The sequence below is a fragment of the Pipra filicauda genome, unplaced genomic scaffold (assembly GCF_003945595.2).
Source record: "Pipra filicauda isolate LSUMZ 115617 unplaced genomic scaffold, ASM394559v2 scaffold89_size2521313_pilon, whole genome shotgun sequence".
NCBI classification, from domain to species: domain Eukaryota; kingdom Metazoa; phylum Chordata; class Aves; order Passeriformes; family Pipridae; genus Pipra; species Pipra filicauda.
In genome coordinates, this window is record NW_024105086.1 from 1,021,183 (window position 1) to 1,042,303 (window position 21,121).

The 21,121-nt window shown below is 50.7% G+C and overlaps 1 protein-coding gene across 5 annotated transcripts in view; it reads left to right on the top strand.

Moving 5' to 3' along the window:
* The window catches only part of SEPTIN8 (septin 8), a 40,243-nt gene that overhangs the window by 5,607 nt on the left and 13,515 nt on the right, over nt 1–21,121 (top strand). For 4 of the 5 annotated variants that reach the window (XM_027747602.2, XM_027747603.2, XM_027747606.2 and 1 more), the window contains exons 2-9: nt 10,859–10,973; nt 12,942–13,137; nt 13,797–13,983; nt 17,757–17,918; nt 19,343–19,439; nt 19,737–19,905; nt 20,156–20,288; nt 20,913–21,103. In XM_027747602.2, the coding sequence (XP_027603403.1) occupies nt 10,859–10,973; nt 12,942–13,137; nt 13,797–13,983; nt 17,757–17,918; nt 19,343–19,439; nt 19,737–19,905; nt 20,156–20,288; nt 20,913–21,103 (1,250 nt within the window). The remainder of the gene's footprint in view (nt 1–10,858; nt 10,974–12,941; nt 13,138–13,796; nt 13,984–17,756; nt 17,919–19,342; nt 19,440–19,736; nt 19,906–20,155; nt 20,289–20,912; nt 21,104–21,121) is intronic. The other variant, XM_027747604.2, reaches the window with a different exon arrangement.

Genomic DNA, 21,121 nt, shown 5'->3' on the forward strand with positions numbered 1-21,121 from the left:
TGGAACCCTCCGGAGCAGCCCGCGTTGCTCAGGTGGGTGCTGGGACAGGAGATGATCCACACTGTGCCAAACCCTGGGAGTGTTTCTGGGGTGCCTGGGGTGTGGGGGCAGCTCGGGGCAGAGGGGCAGCGCCGCGTCTCTGGTCCAGACCCTGCTTATGGCAGGCTGGGCTGGGCCTTCCATCCTAATCCACGCTGATCCTGGCTGTCAGCTCGGTCACAGGAAAAGGGCTGCCTGAGGAAGGGCTGCCAGTGCCTCCCAGCAGCGCTCCCCTGCCCTGTCTGCTGCAGCAAAGGTGTTTCCAGTTCATCTATCCTGTGTTTTCATACACAGTCCTTTCAGCTTAGCTTTTTCCTGCATGTATTTTTTCAGATAGTGGTTTTCTCTTCTTTTTTTCCATTGCCTTGATTCTTCAGCTTAAAGGTATTCTGTGCTAATACACTTTGAGGCTTTCTGGAGGCATGTGTTAATAGGATATATAGCAGTCAGCTTTATTAGCATGATGACTGTGGGTTAGCTCTCAGTGCTGAGTGGCTGTGGTACATTGTGGGATGTTCTCTTTCTGGTGTCTTCCAGGTACTATTACAAGGAGACTTGGTCAGTGGCTGGGAGAGCTGTTTGTGGAGATGCTGTGGGATGGTTGCATGAGGCAAACTGGGAAAAAGCATACAGTCCTGACCAAAACTCTTGGGTTCCCATTATATCTCTGTTCCCTTCTCTAAAAATATACTGAATAATACCATTTAGTGTAATTGGGCAATAAATTCTGGAAACGTATGTGGGAATTGGCCATGTTTATTTTAAGTGGTAACTAAAACAAATAATCTTGGTGGCTGATATCCAACGTGGCTCGTTTGGCACGATGGGGGTTCGGATCTTTTTTCCCCTCTTCAACACTTCTTTTAAACTGCCCCAAACCTTTTCCATTCCCCTTCTTAGGGGTAGGCATTCAGTTTATCTCCTGGCTTGGTCCCACAGCCATTTGTGTTTGCCAGGTGTCTCCTCTTCCTCGTGGAGGGATGGTGGGGAAGAGATTCTGCTGGTCAGAGCAGCTGAGTGTAAGCTGGGAATGCATCTGCTGCCTCGGGTGAACTTGGGAAAGTCTCTGCTAGATAAGGTGCTAAGATTAGCCTCTTGACAGGGTTAATTGTGAAGTCCATTAAATTCAAAACCTTAGAAGCTTCTGAATAAGTAATTTTTAAGCAAAACTGACAGGGTAGTGTGGGGTGTTCCTGTTTGTCTGTGTTTTAGGTTCTTTTCCTTCAGCCTGTTTAAAAAGTTATATTGTGTTTTGGACTTTGCTTGGTTTTGAATAGCATATGGGAGATGGAATTCTCAGACTGCCAAGGAGCTGAACTTTCTCATCCCTTAAGGTCATTTTGGAGGAAATGTCTTTCATTTTTGGTTCCATAGTTTTCTCTGTTTTAACTAACTTTCCTTATTCTCAAAGGCAACATCCATGTTTGCAAAACACTGTGTGTATAATGCCTGGTAAATCCTGCTTTGCTGCTTTGTAAAATCTCGTCCAGCACTTGTGATAGGGACAAAATGCATGTTTAATCCTTTCTTGATTAAGAAAGACCTCAAAATTAATTAAGTAAGCTTTATAAATGTTATAGGGAAGTTGCTAAATAACAGCTTAAGGAAGCATGTGGGAATTTTGCTTGTAGTGTAAAAAGTCAGAGAGGAATTCAAGCCAGAAACAGTCAGTTTGTTTGCAGAAAATTAGAACTGATGTTGCATTCACAGGTTGTGAATGGATCATCTTGGATGTGTGTGGTGTGAGAAAAGATGAGGAGCTTTACTCTCCCTTCAGACTTGGCTCTGAAAGTCAGCAAAAACTGATGTTTTAAGCCCGTGCCACTTGATGTGTAGATGTGTGTAGGATTTTTATTTTATGTTTTGTGGTTTGTTGTGGTTTTTTGAGGGAGGAAAGGCTGCTGGGGCTGAAAGGAAGCCGAAGGCAGTGGCCTGGGTTCAGCTGTGTGCTCGCAGTGCTGGGGGGAGCCGGCTGGTGCAGCAGGGGAGGAGGGGAGTGTGCAGGTCCCTGCTCCTGCCCGGCTGCTGGGAGTGCCCAGCATCACCCACAGCTGCGATACAGCACAAGGTGTGTCCCGGGAACCCAAACTCTGGCACCAGTTCCTTGGATACAGGAAAGCAGTTAAGGAGTTTGCCTAAGGAGCTCCTCCCTTCAAGGGAGTTTGGCTTTCTCACTTGAATCCCTGTCCAGCTCCTCAGGGAGGTGTCTGCAGTGTGTCCCACTGGGTTTCCCGGGTGTGCAGCAGGGCCTGGGCTTCCCTGAGCCTGGCCTGGGGCACATGGGACATTGGGAAACGTTGGCACCACACCAGGGGGGGTTGAAATTTGTTAAATTTGTTTTCACTGAGTGTTGAGCATTGCTCTTTGCAATGCAATCACTGGTCTTAGAGTTTATGAATAGCTCTTAAAAACGGGTCTAAAAGCTTTCAAGAAAGGCATCACATCAGGCAACATAACCTTTACTTAAAGGCAGGAACCTCCTCCCTTGAACCTTCTTGCTTCTGTAATGTAAAGTGGCTTTAGTTTTTACTTGGCGTGTCTTGGTGGTGACTCCATATCTGGTTTCTTCAGGGATGTTTTTGCCTGCCTGGAGTGCAGCTGGGAGCCGGGAGGGATATGAATAAAGGCTCGAGTGTCTGGGAAAATTCTTGGCATTCTTAGAAGAGTGGTTTAAAGGGGGGCTGGGGATTGTGTTGGTTTAGTGTGAGGTTTTTTGGAGGGGACTTCAGTGTGGGCTGGGAGCCTGTTGTGAGCTTGCAGCAACTGGAGATGTCTGGCTGACACAGTGTCCTGTGTGTGGAGGGCTGGCTCAGGTGGCTGTGTTCCAGCATGTCTTGGAAAAGAGAAGGAAGGGAAGGCACTGGGGCTCTGCCCTGCCATTGCTGGAGGGAAGAGCAATGTTAGGCATCACAGCCTCACCTTTTACAGGTCTTTAGGGCTGCCACAGCAGGGAGAAACCACTGTTGCCCTCCCTGCACGGGCACAGTGAAGGCAGAGCTGCTCACACCATCTCAGCTGTGTCCTCTCTGACTGCCCATGTCCCACCACAGAGTGGGCAGGAGTGAGAGGCACCAGAGGAGCTGAAGCACAGTGGGTTACTATTGCAAGACAAGTGGTAAATCAACACAAAGCCTGCACCTAAAACTTTCTCTGTGGGCTTATTTTTAGTTCCTTTTTTCTTCTCCCAGCCTGTTATTAAGTGCTTCACAATGGGGATCTGAAATTTTAAGCACATGCTTTAGATTAACTGAAAACCTTCAAGGTGGAATGTGTGCTTGCACTCTGCAAATCCGAGATTAGGTGGCATTAGATATGACAACTTTAGCCTAAGAGGTGCTGAGAGCTCTGGCCAGCCCCAGCTGAGGGTGCTTCATTTCATCTCCAGTGCCAAAGGCACCCATGAGGCCATGCCTACTACACTGAAGCCCTCTGTTAAAATTTACTGTGCTCAGAGTCCTCTGACTGTCGTTAGGCAGCCTAAAATCTGGTCTCATTACCTCTCTGAGGCTATCTCTTTTGGCTTAGTAGACTGCAAAGTGCAAGCTCATTCACTGGTGCTGTTATACATCTAATAGTCTTTGGCCTGTGAGTACAAGACAGATAATATTTTGCTGTGTGATAGCATCTGTTTTGAATGTTGCTTGCACCATAGAGGTGTTTTCCAAACATCAGGTGTGATGTTGCTGGTAACTGCCCCTCAGCTCTGAGCAAGAAAAAGGAATGTTTTCTTCATGGAAATGTGAGTCTGCACTCGCTGCTGTCGCTTTGCAAATGTCAAGTGGCATTTGTTGAGCCAATGTTCAGAGATATAGAGGATCTCCTGAGAGAGGTGATTTGTCAGATTTTTCTGCATTGATCCGGAAGCTGGGCCAGGCCCCAGGGAGTGCCTGCTTGGACAAAGAAGCTGAATTTGGCTTCTGACACTGTTTGCCCAAAGGTTTCTAGGCAAGTACTCAACTGCTCCATGGCTGCATGTACTTGTGAAAGGATGATAGAAACAAGCACCTTTATAAGGAATCTGACAGTGGTGGGCATTTGGGAGGTCATGGGGTTGGGCTGGGGATCCTGCTCGTGCTGGACCCTGCAGCAGCCCCCTCTGCTCCGTGGTTTGTGGAAGTGCTGCCCGGAGTGCCCGGCCTGAGAGGGGCCAGGCAGTGCCTGTGGCTGGCAGGGCAGCTGCTGGGTGCCAGCACGGGTGAGCCTGTACATGGGACCAGCTTGCTCTGTTTGGACTGAACAAACAGCCAAATCTCACTCAGTCCTTTCTGTGCTCAGCTGCAAAATGAGACTCCCTGCACCAGGACTGAATAATTTGCCGATTCCATGCACTTCCATTCAGGAGACAAGGGAGTAGCATCCTCCAAACCCCACTGGTACATGTATTAATCTCTGTGTTGCACACACTGTTGAGGATTGTGGACAGGGCATGAAGAAGGTGAAGTCATTGTTTTGTGCCCAGCACAGTCCCAGCTGTGCCGGGTGCTGAGCCGGCCCCTCGGAGCGCTGCCCGCCCGTCCTGCCATGGGAGCTGTGCCAGGGTGTCCTGGCCATGCAGAGCCTTCCCTGCCTTCCTCTCTGCTCTCTGAGTCACTGATCAGGGAGCTGCAATCTGTCTGCTGGTTTATCTTTCTCATTTGATTTGATTGTAAATGGAGTCTGTGCTCTGTGCTTTGCTGGGTGCCTGGCACGCTGCCCCATGGTTCTGGGGTGCCTGGCACGCTGCCCCATGGTTCTGGGGTGCCTGGCACACTGCCCCATGGTTCTGGGGTGCCTGGCACACTGCCCCATGGTTCTGGGGTGCCTGGCACGCTGCCCCATGGTTCTGGGGTGCCTGGCACGCTGCCCCATGGTTCTGGGGTGCCTGGCACGCTGCCCCATGGTTCTGGGGTGCCTGGCACACTGCCCCATGGTTCTGGGGTGCCTGGCACGCTGCCCAATGGCTCCAGGAGGCCTGGCACACTGCCCCATGGCTCCAGGTCTGCCTGCAGACCTGTGCTGCTGCAGTGGGAAGCAATGTACCCGTGGGAATACCCAGTGCTGGGCATTGGTGTGACACAGATACCCACTGCACCCAGGTGGGAGGGGAACCTGTGCTGTAAGTGCTGGAGGATTTGGTGTTGTGTAAAGTCACGATGTCACCCAGGATTGAGGAATTTGGAAACACAAGTGTGCCTTGGTGGTGGGAATTGAAGCACTGTGGAAAAGTGCCACGCAGACGTTGTGTTGTTGCCTCTTGCTGTTTTCTGAGTGTATGTGGAAAATGTATATGGAAAAAGTCTGGGAAGAGAAGGACCTGAAATACATCTGCTTAGTGAGCTCTTGGAAGACAGAAGTTCTCCTCTGAACTGCTGTGCTTCCAGCTGCATGGGGCTGGTGTTGGGAGCTGCAGCCTGGACACAGCTCAGGGAGACACCAAGTTGGCAGCACAGAGGTGCCCAAGGAACTGTTAGGGAGCACCAGACACCTCTGGGTAGAAGGTCACTGCTCAAGGGTAAGCCCTTTTCCTGTAGCAAAAAGAAGAAAGGACTGAATTTCCCTCCTGTTTCCCTCTAGGCCTTCACTGTTTGGCCTTGGAAAAAGTCATCTGTTCATCTTTCTCATTTATGTTTTGTTGTGATGTAGAAATGGGAAAGGGCACCTCAGATACAGAAAAGTGCTGTGCTGTCCCTCAGGGTAAAAATCCAGGAGTCTTCAGTGTTTGTCAGCTAACCCATGTGATTTTTGGTTTTCCCTCGTGGTTCTATTCACCAGTTGCTTGTATGCCGATGAGTCTGCTGTAGCTGGGCCCAGGGTTTACATTACAGCTCCCATCATGCCAAGTTCTTAAAAATAACTATCACCATTTAAAAAAAAAAAATCCCCATTTATGATTGTGGCATTGGATTACACTTTTGTTTACCCATATGCTGTCACCTGCGTCACTCAGGAAAACAGACCCGAGGGTTGTCTGAGCAGGAAACACGAGCATATGTCACCAGGGAGAATTTCTGGGTGAGATTAACTGAAAGGTGATACTCCTAGACATCTATTTTATTTTATATTTTTTAACCAACTGATGTCAGAGTGGCCTTTTCTATCCAAGGTCCAGTCTGTTCATGGTGCTCCTGGTGAAATTAAGGAGAGCAGGGGCAGCACATCTAAAAGCACTGAGCTGCCCTGCTCTGTACCAGGAGCCCCAGCGAAGAACACTCTGCAGCTGAGGGGCAGCTGACCATGGAGCTGGTCCCACTGCTGACATCCCCCTGGGCTGTGCAGGCAGTGATAAAACCCCTTCTCCTGGAAGAAGCCATGAAAACTGTAACGATGCAGATTGAAACTGGTGCCAATTTGGAGGTGAAGCATGAAGAGAAACCGTGAGCAGGTTTTGTTTTTTGAAGAACCGTAGGCACAAGTTTGCTGCTGTAGCCTGTGCTCTTCTCCTCACAGGTTTCTTTAATCACTCTGTCTACGAGGAAGAGCCTAATTAGTACATGATACTGTGTTGACCTTCTTACAGGGATCTGGATTTGTTCTCTCTGATTGTGCTTCTCTGCTGCCTTTTCTTGTGTGACTTGCAGTAAAGGGCCCAGTAACCTGTCATCTCTGGGGATGTGGTTTGTGGCAGCTGCCCACGGCGACGCTGCTCCGTCTGTCCCAGCCCTGCCACCCATGGCACGGCTGGGGGACCCTGCTGGGGATGGCCCTGGGAGGCTGGGCTGGGTTCCAAGTGCAGCTGTTGGTTCCCTGGGCAGCTTTGTGCTGCTGATGCCACAGGAGTGGGCCAGTGTGCCACTGTGCATCCCAAATGCACCCCCAGCCTCCAGCGCAGCGTGTCCGGGGTGCTGGTGCCTTGCAGCTGGTTGGGAGCTCTGTGTTTGGAGTTTTTGGTTCAGTTCCTGGGTGCTCAGCTAATTGTGTCCATCTGTGCTGCCGAGGGCATGTGTGTGTTTCTGCTGCATGCCAAGAGGAGGGTTCTGTGATGTCTCTGTCAAACCAGAGCTGAAGATCGCTGTCCCTCTGGGATGGCTGTTGTTCCTGTGGCTGTGCCCACAGGAGCCATTCATGTGCCTGTTGCCTGGACAGAGCGTCTGTGAAAACATTTTAAAGGACTTTGGATTTGAAAATACATAAATTCTGCTCTGACCTTATGATGAATCTTTCATTTCCCACAAAATTCCAGATTCAAAATATGAATTATCCCCTTGGCTCTCTGCTTCAAGCCTGAAGATCAGCTCAAGGCACAGAAGTCTTTGAAGAGCACGTTCAAAGGCTGCAAGTTAAACCCTGCTAGCTGCTCATCATGGGATGCCCATCATTAGTGACCCAAGAAGTGATGTTCAGGGCTGCAGTGGCTGTTTGTGGTGGGAGTTCCCACTCGGAGCCATTGCAAACTCTTAATTATCGTGTTGTGTAATGATGGAATGGGCTTCAGGAAAGGTCAGCTGCCTCGTGGTTATTTGCAGCCCCAGGATGGGCTCTTGCCTGGTAAGAAGGAGAGTGGTCTCCCCATACCATGAGATGAGGGACCTGGTTCTCATCAGGTGCTGGGGAGGGCAGGAATGTTGCAGGGAGCAATGCAACTGGAAAGAGCAGGGCTGTGTTCCTGCCTGGCTCTTGCCATGGCTGATCCCATCTGGCTCTGCCACATAACCTGCCAGCTCCTGTCCTGCAGGGCAGTCTCATTGCTGGCACAAAGTGTGGAAAAACTCCCACTGAAATCCTTACCTTTTGTTTAAAACAAAACCAACAAACCCCCCCCCCACACACACATTGCTGCATTACTGCTGCCCTCGTTTATTGCAGCATTTGTGCTCTGGATTGATTATTTATGCTGAGCCTTGCAGGCTGGCTGCTTCTGCTGGAAAGGATTCAATGTGGAGGTGACCTTGTCTTTACTAGCAGGTGAACTGTGTCAAGCTGTCCTTGAGCCACCCTGGGTGTGTGGGAGCTGCCAAAAGGGCAGGTCACTTGGGGTGGCTGGTCAGGATGGTGGCCAGGCTCCTCCCCAGGCAGGTCAGCACACCAAACACCACCAGTGAGCACAAGTAGTGGTTGTGTTCACAAGGCTCTCAGGTTTGTGAGCTCAATGGATTGGAGGAAAAGAATAGAACAGTGAAAACTTTTTTTCCCTTTCTTTCTTTTCTTAATCTTATTACTTCCCAGCAGCTGTTAGCATTGTTTGTCCTAACACAGCAAAATCCCCTTGGAGCTGAGTGACAGCTGAACGCCCTGCAAGCACAGCAAATGGTTTTCTGCTTTGGTATCGGCAGTGCCTTGAACTTGAACCAGATTATTATTGCTGCTTACAGAAATAGAAGGAAACTGCATTTCAAGGTCACTGGCAGAAATGTTTCATTGAGGTCTGTCTCGTTGGTTTAGCAGCTTTGAGAGATGAGAGCAGTTTTGAGTAAGTGTATTCCTGTCCCGTAATGAACAGCAACTGAAAGCCAAAAAAAGAAGAGAAGAAGCCCTGTGTGGCCACGTTTGGGTTTCCAGCAGCCAAAGCATGACTGAGTTCTCAATGCAGCCTTGCCTGGCTGGAGCCTATTTAAATGCAGCCTTGCTGAGCTGGAGCCTATTTTAAAATCTCGAGCAGTGGTGCTGCCTGTTGCCTGGAAACCTCCTCCCAGCCTCGGGCACTTTCAGCCTAATCATAGCCATCGGCAGCCTTTATTTATTTCCCATCCGAAATGTCATCCCAGGCTTCTAGTTTGTGTTTTTGTTTGCTTGTTTTTGTTTATTATTTCAAATGAAAAGACACAAAGTGTAACCATCAAACCGGGTGACTTTCTGTGGGAACGGTTCTGGGCTGTCACCGCAGTGCAGTGGTGGGAACTGGCATTTTAAGCTCTGTACGGTGGTGGCTCAGAGGGACACGGGGAAGGGGGGGCTGAGGGAATGGGCTGAGAGCCCAAGGAAGCCCCCCGAGCTCTGCTGGTGCCTGCAGTGCCTTCCTGTGCCTTGTGACAGCCTGTTCCCTGAGGGGAAAACCAAACCTGAACAGCTCTGAGTCCCTCCCCAGCACACATGTGTCCCCAGTTCCCCTTCCCTGTGTGACTGCACCATCCCATGGCACATGCACAGCTCAGCACTGGGCTGCCTGGAGCAGCACAGGCTCACTTTTCTCCCAGTGCTCTGGCATCTGACCTTTAGCATCTTCATCTGCTGACAGATGCATGGAAGAAAGTTAAACGTGCAGATCTCCCTGTCTTAGGGGCCTTTTGTTATTTTTAATTCACCTAAACTCTTGGCACCTTAAAACCTTAATTGCTGCCCTCGAACTGATTGCAATTTGTGCTTAGTGAGTGTGATCAGTCCTGGTGGGATGAAACAGGTTGGATCACAGGAGCCCAGCTATGATTGGGTTGTGTTTCTGTCCAGGGAGTCCCTTAGGAGAGCACCGGGCTGAAATCATCTGAAAATGGGTACCAAATGCTAACCAGGACAGCCAGAAGGTTTGTTTGTGAGGCATAGAGCTGCTTCAGCTGTTCACAAGTTGTTCTTGTGATTTAAATGGTTTATTTTACAAAGCTGAGAATATTTGTTCTGCCAAAGGCAGAGCTGAAGAAGGCTTTGACTCGAGATGCAGTTGAACAAAGGTTTGTGTTTTGTTTAACAATCTTACTGCAGGCACAGAGCAATAGGCAAGGCTTATCACGTCAGTTCTTTTATTTTCCTCTTGACTTAATTTAAAGTTTGACAGGCAGCTTAGGCTCTTCTCAGGGATGGTCCTGTCTCACAGACTTAGTGCTGAAACGTTAAGTTCCAGTTGTCAGGAACAGACAGAAGAAGCAGAGCTAGGCCAAGGGCAGACATTTTTTCCATCCCCATCTTCTCTGTGTGCTGGTGATTAAGGAAAACAGTCATTTACCGAAGAAACTGTGGGGGTGAGTGGATGGTGCTCTGAAATCCCTTCTCCTTGCCTCTCCAGGGATGGGTGAGAGTGCCTGAGGGGCTGCAGGGGCTGTGGGCTGGCCCCTGGGTTCGGACAGCCTTGCTTGGTTGTGCAGAGGTGGCAAATCTGTTGATGTATTTGTGCAAATCTAAACTTTCCTGTTTTTAACCACTGGAAACAGAAATTATCCTTCTGTCAGCTCCTTTTTGCTGGATTTTATAGCTGCTGGATTTTATAGCTGCTCTGCTCTGCCTTTCTGTACAGCACAGGTCACAGAGTGGCTGTCTCCTCAGATTTTATTGTCTGAGTTCCTGAGCAAAGCTTCTACAGGTGATCTGGGGGAGGGAGGAGACAGAAGGGAGAACAAAGTGCACACGGGGGAGGCAGGAACAGGAACAGCAGAGGAACGGTGGAAAACCGTGGTCACAGATGGTAAAGCAAGAGGGTTCCTCGCCCCGCCTGCGGGAGCAGCACCCCCTGAGCAAACAGGGCATGCTGTGGTGGCAACAGCAGAGGGAAGAAGATCAGTGCTTGGGGGAAATGCAGAGGCTGTCAAGTTGAATTCAGTGCTGGAAGGTTTCAGAAAATGAAATCAAAAAAGCTGAGGAGAAATGGGTGCTAAAACACGCAGTGGTGGGGTGTCCTTTGCTGATCCCTCCCAGCCGCATGGAGCTGGAGCTCACATTGGTGTTTTCTTTGGATCTCAGTAGCTTAGTTCTCCCAGTTCCCTCCAGAGATCAGTGTTGTACACCCTCTCTCCTGTTGTTGGTGGCTGTTTGGGGTCGTGCTGTGGTGTGCCAGCACACAAGCTCTTGAGGGCAGTGCTGGGGTTTGTGTGGGTGGCTGTGCGGTGCCCAGGAGGGTGGGTAATCCTGGTCTTGGGCCTCATCGACCTGATTTGCCACCTCAGTGCAGTTTGCTAATCTGGCTTCTTCTCCCTACCAGAATGAAGAGAAGAGGAACCTTTCCCTGGGGGGCCATGTGGGCTTCGACAGCCTCCCGGATCAGCTGGTCAGCAAGTCTGTCACCCAGGGCTTCAGCTTCAACATCCTCTGTGTGGGTGAGCACAGTCCTCTGCGAGCACACACGGGCTGAGCTTGGGGCCAGGGTTTCTGGTGTCTCCTGCTGTGCCACAAGCCTTGGCAGTGACTTAGGCGAGTCAGAAATGCCAAACTCCCTTAAAATCACATTGAGTCAAAGCAGGAGAATTTCCGTAACCAGTGAGGAATTGCTCATCCCCTCCATTGCAGCAGCTTTGCAATAGGAAGGAATTAAGGGAAGACTGTGTATGGCAAGTAAAGTATTTCCATTTGCAAACTGGGGTGGCTGGCATGAGCAGCTCTTGGTGAATATGATGTCCAGATAGATGCAGTCAGATGCACCATGGATTAGCTGAGAGCTGCTGGTTGGTAACTTGGTCATTTCTGAGTGTAAACCTGCACCCCAAATCTGGGAATAAGAGGTTTGTGTCTGAGCTGTGCCTGGTCAGTGCCTTCCCAGGTGGGTCAGAGGGCTTGAAGCATGGTCACCTCTATGCTAGGAAAGGGAGGGGGAGTGTTCCTGTTCTTGCTGATTGTAGTGCATTTATCTGGGAGATTGTGAGTGAGTGCAAGGGGCTGACTTTAAAATAACCTCATTTTATTCATGGGTTTTACCTTTGGTATTGATGTGATCTAGCAGGCAATCCTGCCTGGAGTACTAGAGGCAAATTGCTTCCAGTGATGAGATGAGCGTTATTTTTGATTTGGCTGGTTCTTGTATGGTGGATGGGGTCTGAAGTGTGACTTGCTAGACCAGCAAAAATATATCCAGGGACAGCAGCTCCTGTGGCTTTGTGTCAACTGTTCAGTGGCAACCTGACAGCTTTGAGAAGGTGCCTGTGCCATACCCAAGCCACTCTGGCATATCCACACCACAAGTAAAGAGCATGGCTGGAATCACAGTCTTGAACTTCATAGACTTGTTCTTTAGCAGAAGGGTAACTGCAGCAGTGGGCAATATGGTTTTAATCAGTATCATTCTTGGGGGTACCAGAATGGATACTCCTACATTCTCATCTGGCCTTTGGGGTTTTTTTGGACAAGAAAGAAAAAGCTCCACCCTGTTTGCCAGTTCCTGCTCCCAACAGTGCCCACAACTGAAGAGGAGAATGCAGCTGACATCAGTAGTGAATTCTCCATATATCTCCTCTCAGAATAATCTGGAGCACCAGCTGGCATTGTTTTCTTGCACAACTCTCAGCCACAGCTGGTAGGAAGCAGTATGTGCCTCTGCCCTGCTCTGAGCAATGTGAGGTGTTTATCCTCCTGCAAAGAGCAGAGCCTGTGGTGCTGGAAGAAGGAAAGGATCCAAAGCCCTTGGCGTGGCATCTCCCTGGAACGGAACTTTGCTCCCCCTCCTGCTTTCCCAGCAGGATATCTGCTGTAGGGCTCCTCAGCAGTGCCTGTCTCTGCTGAAGTGGTAGCGGGATGGACTGCCTGGGAAATGAGCAGGGAGTAGCAGGTTGTCTCCTTGGGTTTTGCCTCTGTTCACTGCTGTGGCCAATGGTTCTGTGTGCAGGGAAGGAGCAGTTTAAATGGGGTTCCTTGTTGGCCAATCTGGAAATGATCAGAGTCTGGTTTTGTTACGAGGACCAGCAGTTCAAAGCCTTTCTGGCTCACAAACAGCTTGTCAGCCAAATATTCTGAGATGTAGCTTTTTGTGATGCATCCCAGGCATCCTTCAATGGCTCCTAAAATTGTGCTCTCCGGAGCTTCTCTAGTGCAGAGTCCCAAGCAAAGTCGGGGAACACGGAGAGGAAAATGGTGTGTTTTGCTGTGCTCTGTGATACTCACTGGTTCTGTGCTGGCTTTGCATTGAGCATGGGAGGCCTTCACGAGGGCAGATCCCGTGTGACAATTACCTGTCTGTCCACGAGTGATTTGTAGCCACCTTTCACAGTATAAATTACTCTGCTCTCTAATTAACGTGCTTTGAGGTACCTGTGACGAACCCATGCTGCAGTGAGCCGATGATTTGTCCTTCCTAGGTGAGACTGGCATTGGGAAATCCACCCTGATGAACACCCTGTTCAACACCACGTTTGAGACGGAGGAGGCGAGTCACTACGAGAGCGCGGTGCGGCTGCGGCCCCGCACCTACGACCTGCAGGAGAGCAACGTGCACCTGAAGCTCACCATCGTGGACGCCGTCGGATTCGGGGATCAGATCAATAAAGATGAAAGGCAGGTCTCGTGCCATCTGCTCGGCCTTTAGGGGCTTCCTCTGGTGCTTCCCCACGGGCTGCCCGCGGGTCTGCTCGCAGCCCTGCAGAGCTGCTGCTGGTACCAGAGCAGTGCTGGCTCTGGGGCTGGGGGCTGGACGTAGAGGGGATTGGGTGAAGAGCCGAAAAGAGAGGTCGTAGGAGGTCTTTCCAGCAGGGAATGGTGTCTTCCAGCAGTGTGAGCAGTTAGCAGGCTGTCCTCAGTGCAGGGTCAGGAAATATCTGTTGTGGCAGTGCTTGGCGTTTCTGGACTTGTCTCATTTAATTACACAAATGTTTTGTTCAAGCCCCAGGTAAAGGCTTCTGGGACTCCAAGGTCTCTCCTTGTCATGTTGCATTGCTAAGCCAGATGGCTCAGCCCTGAGATGTGGGCAGAGTTTGGTCTGGGCAAGTAGTCATCTTTCCATGCCCCACTGTCCTTAGACTTTGCAGTGCAGCCTCAGGAATCTCCAGCAACCTTTGGATTATGAGGTCTGTGTGTAAACACCACACATTTCCTGTTGAAAGGCTAAATTGTTTGAGTCTCGTAACTCCACTTTAAGTGACGCCATGGAATGTCCAGGAGAACTCCTGAAGCCCTTAAGCTGTTGCAGTCTCTGGTTGCTAATGGGCTGGTTTTAGTTACAGGCCGATCGTAGAGTACATTGATACGCAGTTTGAAAACTATTTGCAAGAGGAGCTGAAGATCCGCCGGTCCCTCTTCAACTACCACGACACGAGGATCCACGTCTGCCTGTACTTCATCACCCCCACGGGGCACTCGCTCAAGTCCTTGGACCTGGTGACAATGAAGAAGCTGGATAGCAAGGTAAGGCAGTGGAGACCACGGACTCTCTTTCTGGAACGCTTCTGTTGGTCCTGATTGTCACGTGGAAGGTTTTGTTCCTTTCATGTAAGTGCTGGACTCCTGCATGGCAGCTGGGCCATTTTTAGGACTCTGGTAAAGCTTTGTCTGCTGGTGGTTGCTGAGGTCCTGTGCTTGTTTTCTCATAGACTTTTCTGAAGAATGTCAGGAAAAACCTGTTTTCAGGTTGGTTGTGTAAATTCTAGAGCGTCCCTCTCTGTAAGAATCTTACCCAGATTAGTTGGTATTTATAAAGCCATCAGCTGCAGCTTTATCAGCTGTGCAGGTGAGGAAGCCTTCCAGCTCCAGCAACTGAACTGTGGAAACTGGAGCCACCTTTGCTGTCCTGACCTGTCAGCAGGGACAGAGGGGCTGGGAGCCACCAAAACTGAAGATGTCCTAAGGTGGTGGTCAGTGCTGAGGAGACAAGGGCTGAGGAGAAGATTTGTGTGTGTTGGTGCACAGGGAGTGTGTGAGCTGTCACTGCTGGCAGTTCCAGGTGATCTGGATAGGAGATCACAGTGTCTTCTGAAAGTGTAAATAGGGTGAGGATTCTCAAGGTCATGGGAATCCTAAAAGTGGGTCATGAGAGGGTCTAGCTGGGGGTTGTTTCTTTGTGCATAAGCTGTTCTGCCTTGCGGGGCAGTGGTTATTTAACTGGCTACTTGCTGATGTTCCTGCAGCTCAGAGCAAGTTTCTGACACACTTTTGGGTGTTCCAGCTGGTTTCTAGGGAGCTGCAGGAGGCTTCAAAGGTCACTGGTGGCAGCAGCATCTCTTGTTTTCTTCTCAAGAGTTTCCTGTCTTTCAGAGCAGTGTTTTGGCAGCAAGGTGGTTCCTTTCAGGTGGCAGGTGCTGATCACCCTACAGAGGTCAGGCAGGGCAGGACCCTGGATTGCACAGAGGGAGCACTCTCTTCTCTGGCTGCTGTTCGTGTGCAGCTCTGTTGGACTTTCCTGGCAGGCAGAGTTCCCCCTGCTGCAGTCCCTGCTCCTTGCCCTCCCTGCCTGGGGCTCAGGTCTGCTTTTCCTTGGCCCCAGCCCAGAGCAGGCACTGGCTTCCCATTGCAGTGGGCTGTTTGTAACTGTAGTGCCTGTTACACTGACTTCATCAGGAATCCAAAAACTTTCCCTTAATAAACTCTTGTCTCTTGGTGCAGTGCCAGCATTACATGTTCCCAGAAATATGTTTGGAGGAAAGCTTTTGCACGATTCCCCTTGGTGCTGGTGGTCCCACAAAGCATTTCTCTTCTTTTCCTTCTGCATTCCCTACTTTTCACATCTCCCTGTGGCTGCCTTTAATGTGGTCCTTGGGTAGTACCAAAATAAATCCTTTGTACTTGTGCAGAGATGAAAACTTTGTGCACACGCAAGCTTTTTATGTTTCTAAACTTCCACTTAAATAGACCTCTCAGGAGTCATTTTATCCCTTCTTGCCACGGCATGAGAACATCCTGGGTTTCCTGCTGTGGTGGCCTCGCACAGGCGGGCACGTGGAAGTGAATGAGCAAGTAGAGCCCATTGATATTTTTGGGATTTATGTTGCGTTTCTGCACCAGTGTCATCCCAGGTCACTGGGGTGCTTTCCAGGCACTCCCTAAAGGCTTGTGCATGGCAGCCCCGTGCCCCTTCCCCCCTGCACTCCCCAGTGGTGCTGGGGCAGTGTGGGCAGGGGGTGCCAGCAGCCCCCAGGCAGTTCTGTCCCCTCTGGGTGGTGACAGTGAGTGGTGGCTGTGGCTGAGCAGAGGGGACATGCCCTGCTGTGGAACACTCCTGACCCCGGGCCTGCCTCTTGGGCAGCTTCACGTGGCTGGTAGCCCTGTTCTACAGCTGAAGAGCAGAGCCCATGGAGGTGAAAGGTGGATCAGAGGCAATGCTTTGCCTGTGCTCTGCTGGCTCAGCCTCTGAGCCTGGTTTAACAGAGTTTGGAGGGCCCTGGCTCGGTTCCACCTTTGCTTTAGCCCACCAGTGGCATGGCATCAGGTGCTGGGCAGGCTCTTGAATCTGTGTGATGATTTCAATAACAAATCTTACTTTTAGTGTAAAATTTACAAAATCCCTTCTGGGTAAAGCTGTTTTGTAAACAAAATCTTCCATTGTACTGTAAAACAATATCTGTTTGGCTGAGCTCATGGCCAGCTGTTGTTTGGGATATTTAGTTACAGGCAGAGAGCAGAAGTATCTTCTGAAGTGGTTGTAGGTAGATGGGATGTGCCTGGCTGGCTGCAGAGTGCCCAGCCCAGCTCCCTGGCAGTGCCTGTCCCCTGGCAGATCCCACTCCAGAGCGGGGGAAACGTGAGCCCTGAGCTGACCCTTTTTCTGCAGGAGATGTGGCTCCTGCTCAGCCCTCAGCAGGCCAGCGAGGGACCCAGCTGTGGCCATGGCCCTGTTACCCTTGTAAGGAGGACATCGACCTGCTGAGCAGTGCAGTGAGCAGCAGGCCTTGTTCTGGGGGGCTTGTGGTCCTTGGTAAAAGAGGCCAGGTCAGTGGCTGAGAAAAAGGAATTTAGTCTCTCAGATAAATTTGCAGTGAGCAAACTGAGACTATCTTCATTTGTAGCAAGTAAATGCTCTTGTGTTTCTGAGTGCTAAAGCAGAGCCGGGGGTGGGGAACCCGAGGAGAATGGAAAAAACACTGAGCTACAAAGAGAACTTGAGCTGGGAAAGTGAGGCTGTTTATTTTAATGGGCACCCATTGGAGACCAGCTGGCTGCTATGAATTTCAGCTCTGTAGGACAAAAAGCGTTGGCTGTCGGGAAATGTTAGATGGCAAATCAGACTTTCCCCTTATTTGTCTGAATTCTTGTGTTTTACTGCTCTGAATTTGGCTGCTGTTCAGACAGAGGAGTTCTGTTGTTGTTTGTTTAGCAGGGGTTTGCAGTATCACACTTGGCTTTTCTGGGCACAGCAGCATTGTCTAACAGAGGTTCCTGTGACAGGTCCTGCCCTGCTGTAGCTCTCTCAAGCATGAGGCCACAGTGAGCCCCATCCCACCTGAAGGATGTGGGATGTGGCCCTCATTTACTCTTGATCATGGTGGGTACTGGGGACAGGGGGACCTCCCCACCCTGCAGCTTGTGGGTGGCTTTGAAGCCTGTGCTGATGAAGCTGTGTGGGGTATGGAGACTGCTGGCTGATGTGAAACCAAAGCTGAGCAAGAGCAGCATGAAAGCAGATCTCCAGTCTGCTGTGTGGCACTCTGCACCTCCCCTGAGTGGTCCATGTAACCCACACAGCGTGCCCGAGGTGTGATTCTCTCCCAGAGGCTCAGGGAGTCCCTGGGGAGGATCCACAGGTACTGCCAGAAACCTGAGGAGTCCCTGCTCTCTCTGCTCCAGCACGGGCAGGCTCCATCAGCTCAGTGCAGCGTTTCAGCCTTGTGCTTGCCTGCTAAAGGGGCCTGTCAGCACAGCCAGAGTGGAGGGGTGACAGCAGGAATGTGACAGTTCCCCTGTCTCTGACGTGTGCAACACGATACATGGGCAGAGCAGAGCTTTGATCTGCTCTTGTGCACTTAGCAGGGTGGGTGGTTTGTCTGAAGCCTTGTAGCCTGATCGTGCTGGAAAACTCTTCCCTCTAGTGTTCAGCTGGGCTGGGCTGCAGCTCCTGAGCAAACACAGCCCCGCGGTGGTTTTGGGAAATGGGAAGTGTAAATGTAAAGCAGCCAGTGGGGCAGGACCCGGGTCACCCCGACACGGCTGCTCACCTGGGGGTGTGTCCTTCCTCCCTCCCTGCTCAGGTGAACATCATCCCCATCATTGCCAAGGCAGACACCATCTCCAAGAGCGAGCTGCACAAGTTCAAGATCAAGATCATGAGCGAGCTGGTGAGCAATGGAGTGCAGATCTACCAGTTCCCCACGGACGATGAGGCAGTGGCTGAGATCAACTCTGTGATGAATGTGAGTGATGCTGCCAAGAGCTGGGGCAAATTAAATTGCTGCACAAAGATGCATTTGAAGGGCAAGTGTCTTTGGGAGTGTCCAGACACTGAATCTGTTGGAAAGTCGAGCTGTGGGTCTGACAGATGCCGAAGGCTGTTGCATACAGAATTAATTAAAATGTGGCTCATGTTTAATCTGAGGCTCTCTGGAGAAACTCCAGAGAATTTGTTTTACTGAATTTTTGAAAAATACTTTCTTCAAAATCCATTCTGTCTGCTCTTAGGCTACTTTATGTTTGTGGAAGGAGAAGTTTTGAATAAAAATTTGACAGTTAAGATTTTATATTAGCCTTCTGACTTAAGGAGGCTAAGCAGAGAAAACCCAATTTAAAGTAAAGAAGAAAAATTGTTAGTTTCTATTTTGTCTTTTTTGAAATTCAAAGATCAAATTCAGACCTGGCTGAAGCACATGCAAAACACTTTCAAGCTTCCTGTCTCCCAAATTAGAGTGCAGCTATTGCAGTAGAAACAGCTGACATGTTTCCATGTCAATTTTATACATCAAAAGCATCTTTTTATCAAAATGAACTTTTTCCTGCATAGCTGTTTCTGATTAAATGCTTTGTCTTTTCTTTCACCCTCCTCCCCCCTTTTTTTCCTTTTTTTTAAATTCGGTAATTTCTGGGTCATCTATATATATATTTTCACTGTAATAGTTCTTTTTTGCTGAATTCATAGAAAATTTGGAGGATTCACTCTTTTTTAATAATTGCAAGCTGTATACATTGGAGAGAAAAGCTGGTGTCATGCTTGCTTGGCTTTTTTTTTTTTTTCCTTCCTTTCCCCAATGAAAATATTTTTGGCCACTTCTCTCCCAGTTCCACCCTTCTGGATCCATTTCTTCTTCGTTGTGAAGGGTTCTGTCAGCCTTGCCCTGCCCAAGCACCCACTCCATGGCTCTTCCCTGCAATCCCAGGGATGATGCCCTGTTTCCTCCCTGTGCCTGGTGCTTTGCAGACCTGGAGAGCAGCAGGCACACACTGTGTGCTGCACACATCCCTTGCAGTGCCCACACACCCCGAGCTGTGCCAAGGCCCGTGTGTGGATGTCCTTGGCTGTGCTTCCAGCAGGACAGGGAGTGCCCCACGCCTGGCACGTGCGAGAGCAGCCTGAGAGATGGGAGAGAGGAGAGCAGGAGTGACCATGGTGTTCCTACAACACTTCCCCAGCCAGCACTGCTGGTGAGCTGTGCTGTGGCCCCACACTGCTCCTGGTGCGACATCCCAGGTCATGGCAGCGACTGCTCCGAGTGTCAGGGATCGGGAGGTTCGGAGAGAGGATCATGGAAGCACATCCTGTGCCTGGGGGAGGGGGGTCTCAGGGTCAGGCTGATCTCTGGGGGGTTGCCCCATGCTCTGAGTCCCTGCCTTGGCTCTGTTTCAGGCTCATCTGCCCTTTGCCGTGGTGGGGAGCACGGAGGAGGTGAAGGTTGGGAACAAGCTGGTGCGGGCTCGGCAGTACCCGTGGGGAGTGGTGCAAGGTGAGGGTGCCCACCCCAACCCCGTGTGCTCACACACCCCCACCCCAGCCCTGGCCCTGCCAGCCGCTCTGCTCAACAGTGCAGATTCATCCTGTGCAGCCTTCAAGGGTTGGACAATCTTTCCTTTCAATTCCCATTCCTACCAGCAGGTAGGAAGGTCAGTGGGAATCCCTCCAGCCAAGGGGCTGTGTTGTGCCCTGAGCAGAATTCCTTGGGATGGGAGAGTCAATCTGTGCATACCTTTGTGCTCCCCCACCGTGCCTGCAGTTTGCTGACTTGTCCCCTCGCTTCCCTCAGTGGAGAATGAGAGTCACTGTGACTTTGTGAAGCTGCGGGAGATGCTGATCCGGGTGAACATGGAGGATCTGCGGGAGCAGACCCACACCCGCCACTACGAGCTGTACAGGAGGTGCAAACTGGAGGAGATGGGCTTCAAGGACACAGACCCAGACAGCCAGCCCTTCAGGTGAGAGGCCTTTACATCTAGCATCAATTTAGAGCCATAGTTTGGTACTGACAGCCCCAAAAAGTGGGAGCTTTGTCGGGGGTATCCACAGTGCGGAGCTGGAAAATAGTAGCACTGGGTTTGAACTTTGCAGCTGACTCGGATGTTCCCTTCCCTGACTGTCTTATAGCAACATAGACAGGCATGCATTTCCCCATCCCTCACTCATCGGTGTCCAAAGAGTCTGGATTTCATTTGCTTTCTTCCCCAGCCTCCAAGAAACGTACGAGACCAAAAGGAAAGAGTTCTTGGGCGAGCTCCAGAGGAAAGAGGAAGAAATGAGACAAATGTTTGTTAACAAAGTCAAGGAGACAGAGGCAGAGCTGAAGGAGAAGGAGAGAGAGGTGGGTGTGCCAAAAAACTGTGAGGAGCCCAGAACACAGCCAGCAGGGAATCTGGGTCTGGGCAGTGTCTGGGTCCTGGAAGCACATGCAGCTGTTGAGGAGACTCCTCAGCCGAGGCACAAACACACATGTATCCCTGGTTTAGGTCCCTCAGAAACCTCTTCCCTGCCCTGTGCCATGTGCAGGAAGCTTGGCTGCTGTCTGGTGAGAGAAAGGCAGTGGCAGATGCTTAGGGGAGCATCCATGTCAGGGAGACTTCCCCCCTGAGCCCTCTGGACAGCAGAGTAAAGGGGCAGCTGGGACTGGGGAAGAATTAACTGGGCCATCCTCAGAACCAGAGAGGAACAGCAGAGGCCACTGTCACCAGCCCCGTGCAGGGCTGCAGGTGAGCCAGGATCCTCAGTGCACCTTCCAGGGCTCACACTTCCTCCTGCTTTGCTGTGGGGCACCAGGTAGAGCTGAATTTATTGTGTCTTCCTGCCTTTGGTGGGTGCTGGGTGCCAGACCCTGCCAGCACCCTGGGGGCAGGGGGTTCGTGTGGGAGGTGTGACAGGGGCTCTGGGGCAGGGGAGCACAGCCCAGTGTCTGCTGGAGGAGGTGCTGAGAGGGTCTGTCTCCTGCCAGCTGCATGAGAAATTTGAGCACTTGAAAAGGATACACCAGGAGGAGAAAAGGAAGGTGGAGGAGAAGAGGAGGGAGCTGGAGGACGAGATGAATGCCTTCAACAGGCGGAAAGTGGCGGTGGAAACCTTGCAGTCCCAATCCTTGCAGGCTACCTCACAGCAGCCACTGAAGAAGGACAAAGACAAGAAAAAGTAAGTGTCTGAACTGGA